At 49.8% G+C, this 18,035-nt stretch overlaps 4 protein-coding genes across 4 annotated transcripts; 2 read left to right on the plus strand and 2 right to left on the minus strand.

Moving 5' to 3' along the window:
- Positions 1–2,611: 2,611 nt before the first annotated feature.
- Positions 2,612–4,285, minus strand: P170DRAFT_151821 (Clr5 domain-containing protein). The gene is made up of 4 exons (XM_024842525.1): positions 3,888–4,285; positions 3,291–3,532; positions 3,141–3,230; positions 2,612–3,053 (listed from the first exon to the last, which is right to left on the minus strand). The coding sequence occupies exons 1-4, from the start codon at positions 4,085–4,087 to the stop codon at positions 2,827–2,829; spliced, it is 759 nt and encodes a 252-aa protein (XP_024706002.1). The 5' UTR covers positions 4,088–4,285; the 3' UTR covers positions 2,612–2,826.
- An 8,200-nt stretch (positions 4,286–12,485) lies between these two features.
- Positions 12,486–13,620, plus strand: P170DRAFT_152020 (uncharacterized protein). Its single transcript, XM_024842526.1, has one exon. It carries the CDS (start codon positions 12,676–12,678, stop codon positions 13,342–13,344), a length of 669 nt encoding a protein of 222 aa, XP_024706003.1. The 5' UTR covers positions 12,486–12,675; the 3' UTR covers positions 13,345–13,620.
- A 277-nt stretch (positions 13,621–13,897) lies between these two features.
- P170DRAFT_474260 (beclin 1) lies at positions 13,898–15,567 on the minus strand (the record flags this gene model as incomplete). Its single annotated transcript, XM_024853113.1, has 2 exons — positions 13,898–15,405; positions 15,483–15,567. 2 exons carry the CDS (start codon positions 15,565–15,567, stop codon positions 13,898–13,900), a joined length of 1,593 nt encoding a protein of 530 aa, XP_024706004.1.
- A 232-nt stretch (positions 15,568–15,799) lies between these two features.
- On the plus strand, positions 15,800–17,945 carry P170DRAFT_508847 (Myb-like DNA-binding domain protein). The gene is made up of 2 exons (XM_024854610.1): positions 15,800–15,947; positions 16,014–17,945. Exon 2 carries the CDS (start codon positions 16,129–16,131, stop codon positions 17,788–17,790), a length of 1,662 nt encoding a protein of 553 aa, XP_024706005.1. The 5' UTR covers positions 15,800–15,947; positions 16,014–16,128; the 3' UTR covers positions 17,791–17,945.
- The last annotated feature ends 90 nt before the right edge of the window (positions 17,946–18,035 follow it).

The following is an 18,035-nucleotide window of genomic DNA, read 5'->3' on the forward strand; positions in this document are numbered from 1 at the left end:
ATTGACCGGCTCGAGGACTGGCTCTTCGTATTGCTCATATATAACCTTTGAGTTGACACTTGCCCAAGGTCAGGAGAGAGGAGAACATTTCCGCAATCAAGATCTCCATGAACAGATCCCTACGAATGGAGATATTGGACAGCTGCGGCTCTTGCTCTCACCAGATCAAGTTGAAAATACTAGACCAGGACGTATTCTTCGCGTCGGAGAGATTGATCCTGATGGGAGTAGTCACCAAACGAACGTGCTTGCCATTGGAAATGTTGAATCGATCCCATATCATAGACCTGTCTAAAGCTGGTGACAACGTGGTCTTCGAAAGTCTAGACAGCACGTCGATCTCAAGGAGTCTGTATCAGCCGTGCATATATTAATGGCAAGGTATCGATTAGCGAGCCAGGTCGAGTTTATAGACTATCTGGTCACGACTGTGGAGAATCTTTGATTGTAACAGAATGATAGCCTCCAGGTCGGTAATATTCGATTCATTCCATAGCATCGATAGGCTTGCGGGATATGGGGTGTGTCTTTGGTCGTCAGGACTAGGTTGAATGTGGTCGGAGAGAAGGCTCGACGGTAAAAGATTGGTCTGCTGAGCAATGAGGTATAATGAGAGGAAGATCCAGGCAAATCCAGGCCTGTATGGCAAAAGACACCGACAGTAAGCGGCAGTCATGTGAGCTGAAAGGGGCAGGTGGCAGCCCTAAAAGCAGCGACGCTGTCGGATCGATTAGGTACGGCGCCGTACAAGCAGGGCTGCAAATCACAGCATACCTCAGGCAGCAAGGCAGTCGGGGATCTTCCGTCATCACAAATAGTCATATGATGGTTGGTACTTCGGCGGTCTCTCGAGACAGCTTTCAGCTGCGCTGTTCGGTGGATCTTCTAGTGTGTATGGGCGTATTGCCTATTACCCCCTTGGCTATACGAGTAGTCCAATATATACGACGGAAGGATTCATTGGCCAAGAGTGTGGAAGATCCTTAACAGAGGAGACAACGATAACAGTGGAGAGAGCCAGCCTTAGCATTCGCAATCTTAAGACCAGTACTTTTGTTCAACAAAGATCGACATTATCCGGCGCGAACAACGCCAGGACCTGAAACCCCCGACTGGTCCGCTTGCCCCTTGGATCTGCTCGCCCAGCGTAGGACTGGCTGGCTTTACCAGATTGGGCTGGGGGTCGGGCGCAAGTGGTCCGTTTGTCTGCTGGCGGCAGTCTGGCCTTTGATTCGTGGCGGATTTCTTTTCCACCTCTGTTGCTTTATTTGCTTCCTCCCCCTGTGGGAGGTGTCTCGTCCACTGCATGCGTAACGCCCTCCTTAGTCGTCAACAACTTGGACCTGTTTTCCATAGTCTAGTTTTCGCTGGCACCGACTTGATTTTGATATCTGCATCTCGGGGACCAGTGCAAACATTAGTTCTTGTACTCCGTACTGCCCAAAATCTACCTGATAATAATGTATTCCCCCCCTGTTGATTGTGATCGCTCACACTCAACCCAAAGCCAGTGTTTTTTTTTTGGCTTCCCTCCAGCCTCCTTTGTTCATTTCGTTCCGCATGAGGCGATTTACTATGGTGTTTGGCTTTTGTTGTGTTTGCTCTCCAGAGGTGGTAATTTCCGTTCTGCTATTGCTCGTTTCACTAGCGATTTTCGGGGGCTGCCTTGGCGTTGGCCTGTAGGACCAGTCCGATCTTGGTGGCGACCGGGCTATGGAGTATCGTCGTCTTGCAGGATCGCGATGGGGCTCGTGCGCTAGGTTTCGTCCAATACGCATGTTCGTCTAACGCAGGGAAAATCGACTACCTACTCCATACCTCGGAACTAGATCTTCAACTTGACAGTGAGCACAATGAGAATGGGCAGAACAAATCATCTACCGTTGTCACCTTCATATCAGTTGGATATCTGCGGCGTCTCACTCCATCCCCTTTGCCACACCTTGTGTTTCTTCGTCATAGATTGCATGGAAGGTACATCAGCAGGATACCGGCGGCGCGAGGGTCATATTGAAATCGTGATGCGAGGTTGGCATCGGACTTCTGGTTGAAACTGGATTTCCTGGTTCAAGAGACAGGCCAGCGAGTGCATCATTTTCGAGGGGCTTTCTTAGAAATCAGTCGTGGGGCGGCGAATATGCATGTTGATTATGGTGATCGAGTCTCATGCTCTCTGGAATCTGCCGTACAAAATGGACGTTGAGTCTTCGTGAGGCCGGTGGTCCAGAAGCTGATCGCAAGACGACTCGTTCGAAGTTATCTGATAGTCTCCAGTCTGTGATAAAATCGATACCGTGTAGTCATCGAACTATCATCGCAATGCTCCGTGAGTTCTGGTTGTTGAAGGGGAGAACTGGCACGAGAGCGACGTTTTCTGTAGTCAAGGCCTGGATATAAGTGCCACCAGTCCCGTACACCGTCACAATTTGTACATTTAGAGCGTACACCAGAACCTACATTATGCCGTTCCCAGAAAATCAAACCATAGATGCTCTATATAGTCGGCACTCTGAGAATGGCAAAACGAAAAAGCTAGAGGGAACCAAAAGATGCAAAGATGGAAGAGAAAATGGGGGAAAGGGAATAGAAGAAAGAAATATAAAGAAATGCTGATGGCAAAAACGCGGCAGTAATACAGAACAAGCAGTAAACTGAGAAGCGGGTAGTAATATAGTTACTCTGACCAATGATAGGAGGTATAAGGAAGAGGGGTTGTTAACAATTTTTCCGTTTGAGCGATTCCCAACAGGAATAACAGCTCGCTTTCCTCCATCTCCAGGCCTTCAGGCGCTTGGAGCGCCTGGTGTTCTTTCCGGGCTGTCGTGTTTATTCGTCGTGGGGCGACGTGAATCCAGACATAGACTGCTCAAGTGTGTGATGGAGGGCCAGAAGACGATCTTGAAATGAGACAAGCTCATTCCAAGCATTTGCCTCTTGAAGCGGAGTTTCCAAGGCTTTGGGCGTTTCATTGGGTAAGCTGGGGCTGAGGGTAGCCGTTAGGGACTGGTCGTCATCAATGTCGGCTTCGGGGATCGGATCGAAAGTCTCGGTGCCTAGGAAATACTGGTTAATGGAAAAGAGAGACCTGATGAAAATCGAACATTTGACTGGGTGCATGTAGTGAAAACGGGTTATCTCACGATGGTTTGGCTGCAGCTCAGGCAGCGGAGATAGAGTTGCGCCTCTGTCGTCGGGCTCGGGGGTATAGCAACTCATATCAGACGGGGTTTCTGCGAATTCAGAATGAATAACCGATAAATGGACAATGTTACGGAAGGGGTCAGACTCACTTGGTTCTGGGCTTGCTTGGCGGTGGTCATTATTGCGAGGTTTGTTCTCCCACTGGGTGCCATATCTACGGACGAAACGTGCAATGCGTTTGGAATCGACTTCCTGGCCACCGACTCGAAATGCGGTTTGCTTGCCCCGGGCTGCCCGTTTCTGTTGTTTCCGGATCATGACTTGGACCTCTTTATTTTTGATGTTTTTGCGGATGTGCCAAGCTGCCAGGCGGTCTTTATATTGTTTTTCCCTGGACGTGTTGATTGTTAGGGGGGATGTCTATCAAGATCCTGATTCGTCCATCGAGGAAAAAGCAAAGAAGGGGTGGAAAAAGAAATTAAGAAAAAGCAACAGAGACGACGCACTGTCCTCTTCCTCGCTCGAAAGAAAGGGGGAGGGAGAATTGGATAAGAAGAGGAAGAAGAAACCATCCGTTGGGGAAATAGAATTACTGCAGTATAAATGACCTGAAATCCGACAGCCCAAGTCAAGGTCGGACTTTATATATGATCTTTCTGCAAACGAAGGGAAAGGCAGGGGGAGAGGAAAAAGAAAAAAAGAAAAGAAAAAAACACCGCGAGCAAAAGAAAAGGGGAAGACAGTACGATGCAACAAAGTTATAATCACGCTCCATGATTCTTTTGACATCTTTGAGCTTCAACTGGTTATCGCGGTAGAGCTGCTCAATGGCCGGTCGATACTCGTGCCAGTCGTCGGATCTGCGGGGGCGAAAGACGGCCGAAGAGGAGGAAGTGGTAGGAGAGACAGGAAGGGCGGCCGACGGAGGGATGGAACCTTCCATCATGAACAGATCACCGAGATCTCGCCGTCACTCATACTCTGACGTCTTCCAGGGAAGAAGTTCGGCTGTCGAAGAAGCGAAGAGAATGGGAGCAGAATTGAGCCAAGAATAGAAAGGCACGGTGTGGGGGGAGCCGCAGACGTAATGAGGTACGTAGACAAGAGAGAAGGAGTGTGAGAAGAGAAAAGGGAAGGAAAGGAAAGAAAATAAAAGACGAGAGAAAGCGCGCTCACGGGGGAGAGATGTAGAGACCAAAGAGGAGGAAAGGTAGAAGGGTGGGAACGAAAATAACAAAAATGGGTTGAACAGCGTAGATGGAGATCAAGCAGTCGGGTTGAGCGTCAGGTATTTTGAGGAGGGGGGGATGGACGATGGGGAAGAATGACGATGTAGTTGGGTTTAGGGAAGAGCAGTCACGAAGAAGTCAGCTCGGTAGTCACTCCAGTTTTCCAGGACATCAGGATGGATCATTAAGTTGACAATATTAGTAGTGGCCGAGTCTGGTCTGGACAGGCTGCAGGTGTGTAAGTACCTCCTCCGTAAGTATGGGCGTAATGAAAAGCAGGCAGTCGGTTTACCGCGCCAACGACAAATAATACTCCCGAGGATTAGTCGACCAACATGGAGTCTCATGAATCATTGATCGGGGAGGCTAGTACGGAGGAACCGACGATACATGGGGGGAGGGAGGATGAAAACTGAAAAGCGAAAACAAGAGCAAAGATTCAAGGGAAGGAAGGCATACATGAGCTTCCCTCGTACTTCGGACGCAACAGGGCAACCAAGTGGTTCGCCGCCGAGCGAGTCTAACCCGGAAGGAAAAGTACGTCGCCGACTGGCAGAAAGCCGGCAATAACATGCGCCTGCCCTTTGCGGCGACGTGCTGATGGAAAAGCCCGCGGCTGCTGCCATCCCTGTTTCCCCGGGCCAATCACCGCCACCCGCCATGGGTCCGTGTGTACTTTTGTCACGTTCCGTCGGTACCGTATTACCGTGTACCTTACCGACGAAGTACTGCTGTCTGTGCCTCTCCCGACTTAGTAGGAGCACTAGTACTAGGGTCGCGAAGTACCTACGACTTACCCACTCTCCCCGGCCTTTAGTACTAGTTAAGTCCTAGATCCAATCCTCCACCTGTTGCTCTTGTAGTCCGAGCATGGAGGATGGCGATGGCCCGGGACGTTGAAATTTTGGAACCTCCCAGGAATTGGCAGGCTTGTTTTGCTATTTTCATGATACGGGCGCCTGCTCCTGTTTCATATTACGCAAATTACATCGATGCGGTATGCAGAGCGAAATATACCCTCACAGTATTATATCTTCCTACCTACCTAGGTACTTGGACTACTACATGGAGGTACATTTAGAGAAGCTGCGAGTCAGACCAGGTAAGGTATGCGTACCCTGTCATGTCTAGGTGCCTCTCTTCTTCCAGAGAAGTCCGATGACAAGAATATCAGGCAACAGCCATAGCAAATGCCTCATTGCCACGAAAATTATTCCTCACGAAAGTATTGAAGCATTGTAAGATCCGTCCCTTTCAAAAAGATAATCGGCCGTTTTGGTACCGTCTAGGTGTGTCTGGCTGTTTCCTAGCAATTCGTACTAGTTAGCGGCCGCATCCAGCCAAGGCTGATACTCCACAGTATTTATAGAACCACTACATCATGACCGAAAAACGACCGGTGCACTGACGTCGGTTATCATCGTTTCTATCTCGAGTCAGCAACTTGAACAGGCCTCGGATAAGGAATTCCAACGGGATCATGATATGAATAGAGGGGTTTTGTCGCAGATCATTCCTGTCAAACTTCAGATACGCCATTCCGTAGAGATTTAAGCCATGTGTAGAACAAATCGGGATCAAGATACTGCCGGGAAGGGTAAGATACTGGAGCAACAATCACAGATACCCGATTAGCAGCTGCATGTTTGACCAAATTGGGCGTAAGGTGACTTGTCCTCTGAAATCAATTTAAGCAAACTCGGGGAACGGTTGCTGCCAGTCGAGTATACATGAGCGGCCAATCCCGGGACAGCTTCCCCGAGGGGAGGGGGAAATCAAAAAAATGAAAATCAGGCTGTAGAGGGGTTAGAATCAACAGAAGGCGTCGGTGGCTGTGTGAAGTGGCCCGAGGGCCCTGCCGTATGACAGAAGTCCTGGTCGAGCGAGGGCCTCGAGGCGGGATTTGCAATTGCATCCATCTGTAAGTGCTACGATGTGCTTCTTTCTGTAAGGAGACATGTCCCGGGCCCCAGCTGATACCAGGACTGGGGGTGTGTGACCAGACCGGAAAAGGAATTCACCCGCATCACGGGCTGTAGTGCATGTCAGAGCAACAGGTTTCCACTGGTCCCTTATCTTGAGGCATTCCTGAAGCACTGACGGCAACAACCAACTCAACCGCATAATCCTTCGATTGGCTTATCCCACGGGGAGGCAATGCATGATCATCCATCTGGAAATACAAACTGGGGTCTTCTGGTTTCCAAAAAGCAAATCACACGATGCATGATGTGCGAGCGGAGTTCCGTGACAAGGGCCTTGGTTTCATTAGCGTAGAGGGAGGAGTTTTGGGGGGCAAATTCCCGAGGGTAAGAGGCGTATAGAAGCTCAAGCCCGTTCAGAGGTCTCGTTAAAACGACTCAGTGCTTGCCATCTTGATAATCACTAGAGCGAACTAGAGGCGTTGCAGTCCCAACTTGGCTAGATAAAACCTTTTTTCCCGGTGCTCTTCCCCCAAAGCCAAGAGCAGACTTGTGGTCTGACGTCAATATATTTAGACCGGAAGTCTGCCGCTGTGTATGCGGCGCGGAGAAAAGAATCAGTGCCGCTGGATGGAGTCAGCATCAGGAAGACCGTACTCTTGCCCCGACCCTAGGTACGTGAGCAAATATCAGAATATGACCCAGCACAGACATGCCGATTGAGACACACAACCTTTCTATGTACTCTTGCTTATGTTTGTGTTTCGATCTGAAACAACAATACACAACGGACCGAGCCATCGTTACATACCAAAAATCACGGTTCCCCCTGTCTGGTCGCCCATTGTCATGTGAGACTTGATGTCTAGCCGACCGCTTGGGGGACAATAGCCGAGCATTCATCTGAAAGGGATAGGGCTGACTCGACCAAGACCGTGTGGCCTCTTAGGCGGTCATCGAGAAGCGTTAACAATGAGCCGCTGCAATTCCCGTGGAAAAGCACTTGAAGGATTCAGGGCCCGAGAACATCAAAAGGCTTCTCACCAGCCCAACTCCGCCGAATGGTCATCTCCCACCCTATCAAGTTCAATTTTGGTGATAATGTCGGTTCTGCAATCTTAATACTGCAAGGCGAAGGGCCAATCCACAGTCGGCCCCAGGAGATTTCAAGCAAATCAGTGGCCAGATAGAGGGCAGATGCATGGAGGATCAAGATCCACCACGAGCCATTCCTTCAACCATGGTGATACAGATATCATTATCTGACCTGACAGACCAGACCGTACTCTCGGTTACTAGAGGACACTGGGTGATACTGCCATGGGAGATCCTGACGCTCCGGGAAGAATCTCGGGAACGCGATGCTGAGTCAATGAGCTAAACCCGTTTAAGCAGCAACCTGCATGTGAGCCTTTTTGCTTTTAATTTTCTTTTTATTGCTATTTTTGAGCAAATGATAAATCATTAATCCTGAACAATAATCCCAAGAAATCCTCCGCGCCAAACACTGAATGGAAACAAAAGTAGGTTAACAACCTAAAACGCCCCCCACCCAACCTGTAATCCAGACAGGATTATATCTCTATTCTCGGACCTCCTCCTCGGTCGAAGCCAAGCAGCCGAATTCAAGACGAAGGAAGGAGAAAGGGGGCGTTGCAGACACAATAGGAAATCTCCTCGAAGACGACGTCTGCGTGTCTTGCTGATACGGGTATAGTATAGTCCATACGCTAGATGTACCGGTAAAATACCGTACCTCCTCAGTATCTGGGTATCTGCGTTCTGTACGCGTAACACCCGTCAAGGAGATCACCAACAATTAGCCAGACAGTCAGACTAACTGACAGCTTAGTTGGGTACTTGCATGCGCCATTTCTGCAGGTGCAACTTTGGGGGGATCATTGTCTACGGAGGAGGTACATTATCTCCCCCTACCAGGGCTGCACCGTACTTTCTATCACTGCATAATTAATATAATTATTCATGTCAAGACCCTTCTTTTTCTCTCCTTGGTTCAGGACGCAATCGGTCTTCGATTGATTTCCGTTCGCCTCTTGCCTCCGGGATCTCCCAGATGTATCCATGAATGTATGTATCTAGTGATGTTTTGGGTAAAAGGAAAACAGCAAAAATCGAAACGAATGCAAATATAAATAGATTGTTTCCTGCCATACAGAGGTTTTTCACCTTTTTTCTATCATTCTTTCTATCTTTCCCTCTCGAGCTCCTTTTTTTAAACCGTTTTTCTAATTGACCACACTAACCATGGGGTGAACGTCACCATATGGTCGGTGTGCGGGCCACAGGATGAGGCCTGAGCACCTCCAAAGTTTCAACCCTTCATTGCCTCATGGCTGACAGCGCTAAGCTAGAGCATAACGTGCCCTGTTATTATAGTTTCCGTGAAGCCAACTTCAGCTGATTTTCTCTCATTCGATCAAGTTTTTTTTTTATTCGTTCGATTTATCTCATTCTATTTTCCATCCGCCGTACCCTCCTTCGCAAGGAGACCCGGAAGCCAGTCACGCTAGTACCTTGGTCCCCTCCGATGGCCAAAGACTGGAACTTCGGCCCGTCATCGTGGCGGACCGGATCGGGATACCCGCCAGCGATCCATCCTGAGGGATTATTTACAATTACGCGTACCATTACGGGCTCGTTGTATTGACGGGAAAGAACGCGGGAGGGGGAAAAAAGAAAAAAGAAAAAAAGAAACGAGGGCGAGGAAAAGTCAATTAATTAAGAAATAACCGTTGGCTTAGTGAGTGGAGAGTAACTACTATATAACTATGGAGTGCGGTATGCAATATACTATATAGGCAGTGTGCTCATAGTACTTACTTGCCTCCTTTACAGAATCCTTCTATACTAGTACCTCCTGGTATAACCGGCGGGTTTTCTGAGAAAATCCCATCCTCGATTATGATCAAACCTCAGGTCTGCGTTCCCTGAAACTAGGCAAAACGGTATGTTTCTCTTTCCTGACAGCCCGACCACAAACACCGACTGACTCGTGTTAGCAACAAAAGCCAGACGAACGGGGCAACAATCCCCCCGAGGGTTCATCCCGTCGGCCTCCTGGAGCTTGTGGGCCCCGAGCCAGCGCTGTCCATGCTTTCGTCTAGGCCTTAGCGGGAGCGCAATGAGCAAGCTCCCTACTTCCAAGTAGTTAGTCCGGGAGACGCTACTTTCTCGCTTTCTCTCTCTTCCCCCCGGCGCAGGTTCCCAGGAAGAAGCGACCACGGACCAGGCCATCGCGCGATAACCAAGGCAGCAGCTTTCGCCATTGGCAGTGTCGTAAAGAAGCCATGGTGAATCGAGTTGTTTCCGATATATCCTCTCCCGTCCGGTTGGAAATGCGATTTCAAGATCCGGGGTGTCCGACGCGGCGTGGATCCTGAAAGCAGTAATTATCGCGCTGTCCGTGCGAACTGGGTTCGCCTGGCCGGGTCAGGCCAGCCATTTCCGGCTCCTGGGGAAGGGAAATGGGAATGCTATATGGGCTTGCGTTATAACTCTCGGTGTGGTAGGTCGGGAGGTGCCTGGTTAGGGCTTTGATAGTTCGGGGGTATTATTAATCTAGGAGTTCGTTTAACAGGTTCTGTGAAAGCAAATGCCGAGCTTAAATGGTAGAGTAGCATTTGTTATAGTGTCAGGGTTGTATTGGGCTGAATATGGCAGGCGTCTGCTTGTAGGCATTAGAGTTCGGGTACTGGGATTCTTAATGTCAGGGTCCAATATGGTCTGATGTTTTTTTATTTTTAGTTTTATTTCTTTTGTCCGGGACATGGCATGTTCAATGGTCGGTCGGTTTCGTAATGGACGAACGATTTCCTTGGAAACAGTCTCTCAAAGCATCGAGGTGCAGATTTTCGATACTAGGAAATCATTCGTTGCATTGAGCAGATCTAGATCTATTCTTTCCCCCCCTGAAGCCTGCGCTGTGCCTGACATACAGAGCACCGACGTTCCTCTTATGGACTAGCGGTAGCTTCTAGATACAAACGACCCATGGAACCGTATACATACAACGTTATATCAAACTGCTTATACCCCGAAGCCAGCCCCTAATAAGAACCGTTATATGCCTTATATCGCTCAACAGTAACCAAACCCCCGGAACCTTCATATCCAAAGCCCGAACCCATCAAAACAGGCCCAAAAACTCAAAAGCATAACCCGTAACCTCGCACGTTAGATAAGCCCCAACCTCTAGCGTCCCCCCGAACCAGACTCGTGATGCTCAAACAGGCTTAGATCTGAAGCCCACCCACCCATCAGAAAGATGAGGCGAAAAATAAAAATAAAAATAAAAAATGGCCCAACCCTTGGTGGAGATCAATCACACATGATATGCCACTTATGGAGCAGCCTAGTATTGACAGCTTATCTGGCTGTCGATTCTAGAGAAGTCCAGACACAGTATGTACCCACTTTTTTCTTTTGTCAAGGTCAAGGTCAAGGGTTCCTCACTTTCACTTTCACTTGCAACCCCATACCTACGGCGCATCTTCAAAAACTAACCCAAGCTTGCCCCTGCGTCGTATCTACTTACGCAAGTTGGATTCTAGACTTCTTCGACCCGAAATAGTTCATCTGTGCGGTACCCAACACTGGAACCGGAAACCATAGCGCGATAGTTCCTAGTTCCTGCCCCCCGTTGCCGTTACACAGGACAAGCCGTCCGGCCGGCCGGCCTTTATTCTCTTTGTTCTGGATGCGGTGAACGCAGCACACGGATGGGGGACGCCTCCTATCGGCTTATTCTTGGAGAGGGGGGAAGGTCGCTGATGTGGCTTTTGGGGAGCCGCTGTGGCTTGCTGTTGTGACATGGCTTAGAGTGGGAGGTGTCTTTTTTTCCCTCTTTTCTTCTCCCCTCCCCTCTTTCTCGTTTATTGTGTTGTTATTTCTGTTCATTCTCTAGTTTTAAATTTCGAAGAAAGCCTCATAGACAAACCATCCTAGACCATGTAAGATTATACAACCGCACAACCGCATCAGGAAAAGAAAGTTCCCCACGAAAAACCGGCTGTCGGACTAACCGGAACGGGAATTGTGTAAGGCTCTAATAGACGGCTTATCCACAGGTTTGGGAGGATTGTACTTTGTGCCGTGGAACGAGAAAAAAAACCTTTTCAAGAATGTAAATTTGTACGCCGTACTACGGGGATAAGGTTGAGGGTCGACGCCGATTTATGGTTGGAGCTTATTTCAATCGTCTGCTTTTTTCTCCCTGGCTCCACTGAGATATACAGGTGGTAGAGCGGAATTGATGCTCAATTCTTAAGAAATCAAACTGGGAAAGATCTCATCTGGACGGTGAATCTTCTGACGATATTGTTAAATTGTAATACTGTGTATCAGAAAGCACACATCCACATTGTGGCCACTGTATGGACGGAAAAAAGTACGCCGCCGTGGAAAAAGAAACGAGATTTTTGTAACGAGGAAAAAGAAATTAATAAAAAGAAGAACGAAATAAATAAATACCTACGTAGATTGAATAATGAAAATCCAAACAGGACCGGACCAAGTCCCTCCAACCAGGTCTTGATTTCACAGATCGATACTACACCTTCTCCATACCTCCCGGTCCTACTCTAGGTGAACAGGCGGGCCCAATTCCCAAGCAAGGGCCAAGCCCATGGTCTTTCTACCTGTAAGTACTCCGTACGGAAGCACAGGAACAAAAATGAAAATAAAAAACAAACCAACAAGGCAACCTAGCCTAACCGATCCGATCCGATCCAACCTGACAGCGCCCAAATCTCCAGCTTTGCATCAAATTACCTGCCACGGGCTAATGCGGCCACCAACAACGAAGGCTGCGGAATGTTGCCACCGTCCCGAATATGAGGATCCAGTCGGACGACTGAACGCAGACGAAACAGGTGCTCCGTTCGTCCAGAATTTGAAATCGCCGCAGCACAAGTACCTACCGAGCTATGCGCATACGCCGTATAGTTTAGTTACTTACCAGTGCGAAAATCTCAAGCGGATTTAATTAATACAACCGTTCCGAAAAACATTTCCCCCTCGACTCTCTGACCGCACCGCACCGCACCGCAAGAAGTCCAATCCACCAAAAAGCCACTAGAGGAAACTAAACGGCAGGGATAAAGAAGAGGGGAACGATTGAGGAGGGAAAGAAGAAGAAAGGGGAGAAGGAGAGGAGGATTCAGGTCGCTCGTGTGGCCCGAAACATCCATTGCTCGTCGACGTTGACGTGTTGGAAGGATCAACATCTTACCTTCCTCGTAGCCCTGCTGTCCTAGTCCTACGGGCCAAGTTGTCAGTCGCAGGCACTCACTGGGCGAGATACAGTTGGGGGGTTAGGTCTAGAGTGACCACCAGTGCTGTATGACATTGACAGACCCAGCGCCATGGATCCGCCGGATGGCCGAATCGATGTGGCTGCAGGTCTAGTTCCCTTTGTTCCCTTTGTTCTTTTGCTCGTCCGACGGTGGAGACCGTGGTCGTCCATTTGCGAGAGGCCCTGTCTCTGTCCTCCCCTGTCCCTCTTTCTCGTTCGGTTTTGGCCTCGCCGTCGCGGGTGGTGGAGCTCATGGGTCTTCCCTGTTTGGACGCTGACACGCAGAAATGAAAAAACAAATAATAAAATAAACAGGAAAGAAAGAGGGGGAAGAGGGTGGAGACGGCCAGAACGCCTCCCCGAAGATACAAAGACCGGCGTGGAGTCAATTTTCCTGTGGATTACGTCGGCCGGATCTACGAGGCAGGGTGAAGAAAACGCCTGTCGTGTCCTCCACCTGGCAACAGGAATGTGTCAGTTTACCTATCACTTTTCGACCGAAGAAGGTGTTGAACTAAGGGACGATCTCCCGCTTTATCCTCCCTGTGTCAGGTTTCTAATCCGCCAGGCAGAAGTTCGTGGAAGATTGAAAATAAAAATAAAAATGAAACAAGAAATTAAAAAAGTGACACAAGTGACCATAAGCTTGGTGGTTGTACAAAACGAACATGTCACACTATCACCACGGTTCGATCCCAAAAAGGGCAAGATTATGTATTACATCCCTGTCGATAACTAACTGCGAAAGGCTTCCAGAATGACAAGACCCCGAAATGGCCTGGTGGGAGGAGAAAGAGAAAAGAAAAAGAAAAGGTCGACCGGGTGGCGAGAGGGATGTCAGCTACTGCAATGTAGCGGTGATCCCACGCCGTTTCATGCGCAACAAAACCACCGTGACCGGTTGGATGGACGCTTTACAAGGGCCGCAACGCAACGCAAGGGTGAAGGATTTTAAGATGTGTGATGCGTGATCTCGAGCCGGCCGGATAGATACATGCGGAAGACCAGCCTGCAACCGAATTCTCTAGGGCCTTGGTTTTTGAGGCACAGAATTCGACGCCTCTCATTTATCGGAACATAACCCCTGAAAGCCGTTTAGGTATTCATGCGTGATACAGTATGATTGGTCTGGGCTTCAACATCCGCATAACTAGCCGGAGTCCCAATGACCAAACAAGTCGACGTAACGCTCTGGACTTCAGATACCCCCTTCCGGGAAAGTGGAACGGCTAGATGGAATTTCTTCTTTGTCTTGTGGACATGCCGCAGTTGCCCTGTGTGCCGTGGCTTGCTTATTTCTTAGCAGGGCTAGACGCTGTCGGTCTGGCTTGTTCACCGGCCGTAGCAGCCGCGGAGTTATTGGACCCAATACTGGCGACATTGCTGGCATGTGCCAACAAGTATTTACAACAGGTCAAGGTGTATTTGCAGGCACGGGTCCAGGTCTCATCGTTCTGGTTGAATCCAAGCTTGATACTAGCATCGCCGATCTTATCGCGTTTGATTGGGTAAGGGAGCTTCAAGGCCGTGCTTGGAGCGCCGCTCGAAGTTCGGCGATTTGAGGATCCAGGTGCTTGTGGTATCTCCACATATTCGCCTAGTTGGCGTAGACATTCTAGGAACGCCACCATTCCTGCGTCGAATCGGCGGTGAAGCCAAGGAAGATTGAGTGGTAGGTCTCCGGATGAGAATAAATCGAGGGTGGTGATTTTGGGCGGTCCCAGTGCAGTCGGGTTCCCACCACCTATCGCGGACTGAGCCGGCGAGGGGCGAGGATATTCGATTTTATCAATCCTAGACATTGCCCCCAGAGGTCTAAGGTGGTACCCCTGAAATGCAAACCCCAATTTCTCGGCAATGGTTGCAAGGAGCAGTGCTGTCTGGCCCCAAGCAGCATTAATTTCGGGCCAATCCACGGAGGGGTTGGTTAAACGGCCAAGCCGCAATCCATTTATCGTCCCAAAGTAGCCATCGTGACCAATGCAGAAAGCATCATTGTACACATTGGTCCTCTGAAGCCGTTCAAGCTGGCGGGAATCGTGGTCGTACTTCATATTCAAAGCATCCCGTTCTTGCTGGAATCCGTTAAGCTCTAGTGTAAACTCGTTGCGCCCACGCCAGAACTCCTCTTCCTGCAAATCCAGCTTTTGTGATTGCTCTTCCAGCTCGGCGATTTCCTTGTCCAACGTTGCCTTCTCTTCTTCCAAGGCGACGAGCTCGGCAAAAGCTTTCTCTTCAGCTTCCTTGGTCTCCTTCAACGATTGCTCAGCCGCCTCAATTTCTTCGGCTGTAGGCACCTTTGATGAGTTGAGTGTCCTCAAAAATGATATGTATGCATCGCGTTCCTTCGTAGCGTTGAGCAGGCGCTTCTGTAGGCCCGACATGACTAGGTCGGTACACTCCGTGCAGATGGGATGATCAATATCGGAGTGAGCCGATATGAACTCGAAAATGCGATTATTGCGCTCGGCCTGTTCCGCAAATGGCAGTTCCTCCCCTTCGGCGTCATGGTTCTGAGTGCCAAATGATTGCTTGCCTTTCGGAGAGCCAACGCCTTGGGCATCTGGTGTCGCTTGTGGCGGGCCGACTTGAGACTCCGTAAGCATGACGAAGGACATGTTGCCGCTATCCCCACGTCCTAGTTTGTGGCTTTTGTGGTTCTGGGCATTAACCGGCGGCGGGATCGTCCTCCTGTATGCCGCCGAGTTGGCATTCTGGGAAGCTCGGTCGTAGTATTCATGTCTTTCTTGAGGGTAGGAAGGTCGAGACGATGATTCCGGCAGGGTCTTACCCGTAGAGCCTAAGTATTTCAAGCTAAGGTTAGCGACATAGGTCGTGTAGCCATGGAGAGATTCAAGGGTGATAGATAAGAAATACCAGTGAGCAGATCAAAGACCGCTGGGTTGAGCGACTCTAGAGAGCTGTCTAGCTTCAAAGGAGTCCGGCATTTCTGGCAGTACATTTTTGTTGGCTATTCGGGAGTCGTTCCCATTCATTATGGTGACCAGAAGAAGCCGAGCAGAGGGTTATGGAATTGGATGGGAGGAGGATGGAATGCTGAATGTTCCGTTATTGCGGGAGACGTCATGCAGACCCCGTGCTCTCCGGGCGCTTGTTTTGGTGTCCGCCTGCCGCGGCGGAGTTTGTTGCTCCCCGACAAGTGATTGACTCTGTCGCAGGCGCAATTCACTAGGAGGGGATCATATCTAGATGCGACCGTGCTCTGGAGTGGAAAAGAGATAGTTGGGTGCTCCTACTAGTCTACGTCGTTTGTCGCCAAACCCCCAACGCGCATGTCGCATCTTTTTGTCGCGTTTTCTACCCGTTAATTGCCCGCAATCAGTATGTCGTTTCGCGTCGCTTTTACGTCTCGTTTAAAGGAGTGGAACTGACTCTTAAGCCCACTAGAATAATGCAATAACCTCCTCCTTGACCTCTCAACCACGATAAATCTGCGCGACCACCGCCCTTCGCTCATCTCCAACAATCAAACTCGATCACAGACTCCCCCCAGAACAGCACCATGGAGCCACCTTCCAAAAGGCCCCGGTTGTCACTTGCAGCGCAAGACGAGGACGATACAAGTGACGTGGACCTACAGGAAGCTCGCTTTGAAAATGACCAGCGCCTGAAATCAATTTTCGAGGGTATTTTTCAGAAATACGAAAAGGATTTTACAGAAGTGGGCGATGAGATCGATCTGCAGACAGGGAAGATAGTCATCAACAACGGACACCTCCAAGGGATGGACGACGAGCACGATACCGGCGAAAAAGGGGAGGAAGACGAGGAGGAAGGGGAGCGATCGTGGCTATTTGGTCCAGGTGCAGATTGGTCCGCGGGGGAATCAGAGTCTCATGGCCAGGATGGAGAGGGAAATACGGTGAATAGAACCACCGACTACGTGGAGACTCGAGACGGGGATGATGGATGGGGAGACAAGGGGATAACCTCGTCAAGACAGCAGCAGGGTTCACCGATATTACAGCCAGGTCGGGAAGGGGCAAGAGAGGAGCAAGAAACATCGAACGAAGCAGCCAATGCCGATCTAGACGCCGATGACGATACGTCGAGTGTGGATTCCCTGTTGGATACAGCTCTGGACGTCCAGAACAATCTGAGGGAGTCACTAGCCAAGAGGACCAGGATAGGCGCAGAAAAGTCGCACGCAGAAAAAGCAAATTCTGCGGCTGAAACATCCGTCCAATCCAAGCGCGAGCCTGGCCATAACCTCCCTGAGCCGGCGGAGTCGCTCTGGCGCGTTCCTGAAATCGATGCGAATTTCTCAACGCCTACTTGGCATCGATCGCGACCAAAACCTGCCAACCAGGTCGCCCGATCTGAATCTCCACCCCAAGCAGGTTCGATTTGGGCGTTGCCAGGGAGCTCGCGGCGACGGCCAGTATCGGCCAAAAAGAGAAGCCCCAAGAAACAGGAGACTGGCCAACGAAGTCGCAAGATTGCATCCAGCCCTGTCGTGTTCGACTGGTCTTTCGCAGAAACCCCCGATGGAAACGAATCCGACGACCCGCTGCAGGAGGAGGTCCAGCCGTCACCGACACCGAAAGATAACCTGAAAATTAGAGGGAAAATGCCGACGTTAGGTGGTGGTACGAAAACCGAACTTCAGAAGGGCCCTCCAGATGATCGGCATGGCCCTATTTCAGCGAGGAGGGAGTTAGACGCAATCACTAATGACAAGACTGCACGGCGGCAACCGAACGCCCCCAAAAACGTTGATACCCCTTGCGTACAGTCAGACAGCACCAAGGTTAGCTCAACTAGGAATGCAGCTACAGCTCAGGATTCGACGCCTACGAACAAGCAGGTCAGAATGGCCATGACGCCAGACGAAGCAAGGACGATTGTAATTACAAGACATGTCGAAGGAAAGATGTGGAAAGAGGTGTTGGAACTTTTCCCACAAAGGACTCTAAGGCAGATCATGCAGTGGAATCAGATGCATTGGAACGATCGCCGTGCGAACCCACCTCCGCAATCCGGGCCTTGGACGGACAGCGAGCGAAAAACATTGGAGCGTCTCAAAGATCAACGAGGTCTCACCTGGCCCACTATTCGTGCTGCTCTTCCCGGGCGCTCACAGGCAGAATTGGAGTTCGAACTACTGCATCTTTGGGTGGGCGATGATGTTTGGAACAATCAGCAAAAGAAGATACCCGCATAGGTGGTCACCAGGCCTCTCAATGCCCAAAAGGCAACCCAGATCATCCACTTATTTCCCATAATTGCACTCCGGCCTTGGAGCAGATGACAGCCTTTGCTGTGCATTTTGCAAAGCTCTCTGGCTTGGGTGAAAACCTCACAATCGCAGATGAAATCATCCCTTGAATACACGTATCATGCGAGAACGAAACTCGTATCAGCCAATTTGCAGTCGTAGCACATTAGTGAAGCACGCAAGCGTGCTTT

This window comes from Aspergillus steynii (genome assembly GCF_002849105.1).
Source record: "Aspergillus steynii IBT 23096 chromosome Unknown P170scaffold_3, whole genome shotgun sequence".
Taxonomy (NCBI): Eukaryota; Fungi; Ascomycota; class Eurotiomycetes; order Eurotiales; family Aspergillaceae; genus Aspergillus; species Aspergillus steynii.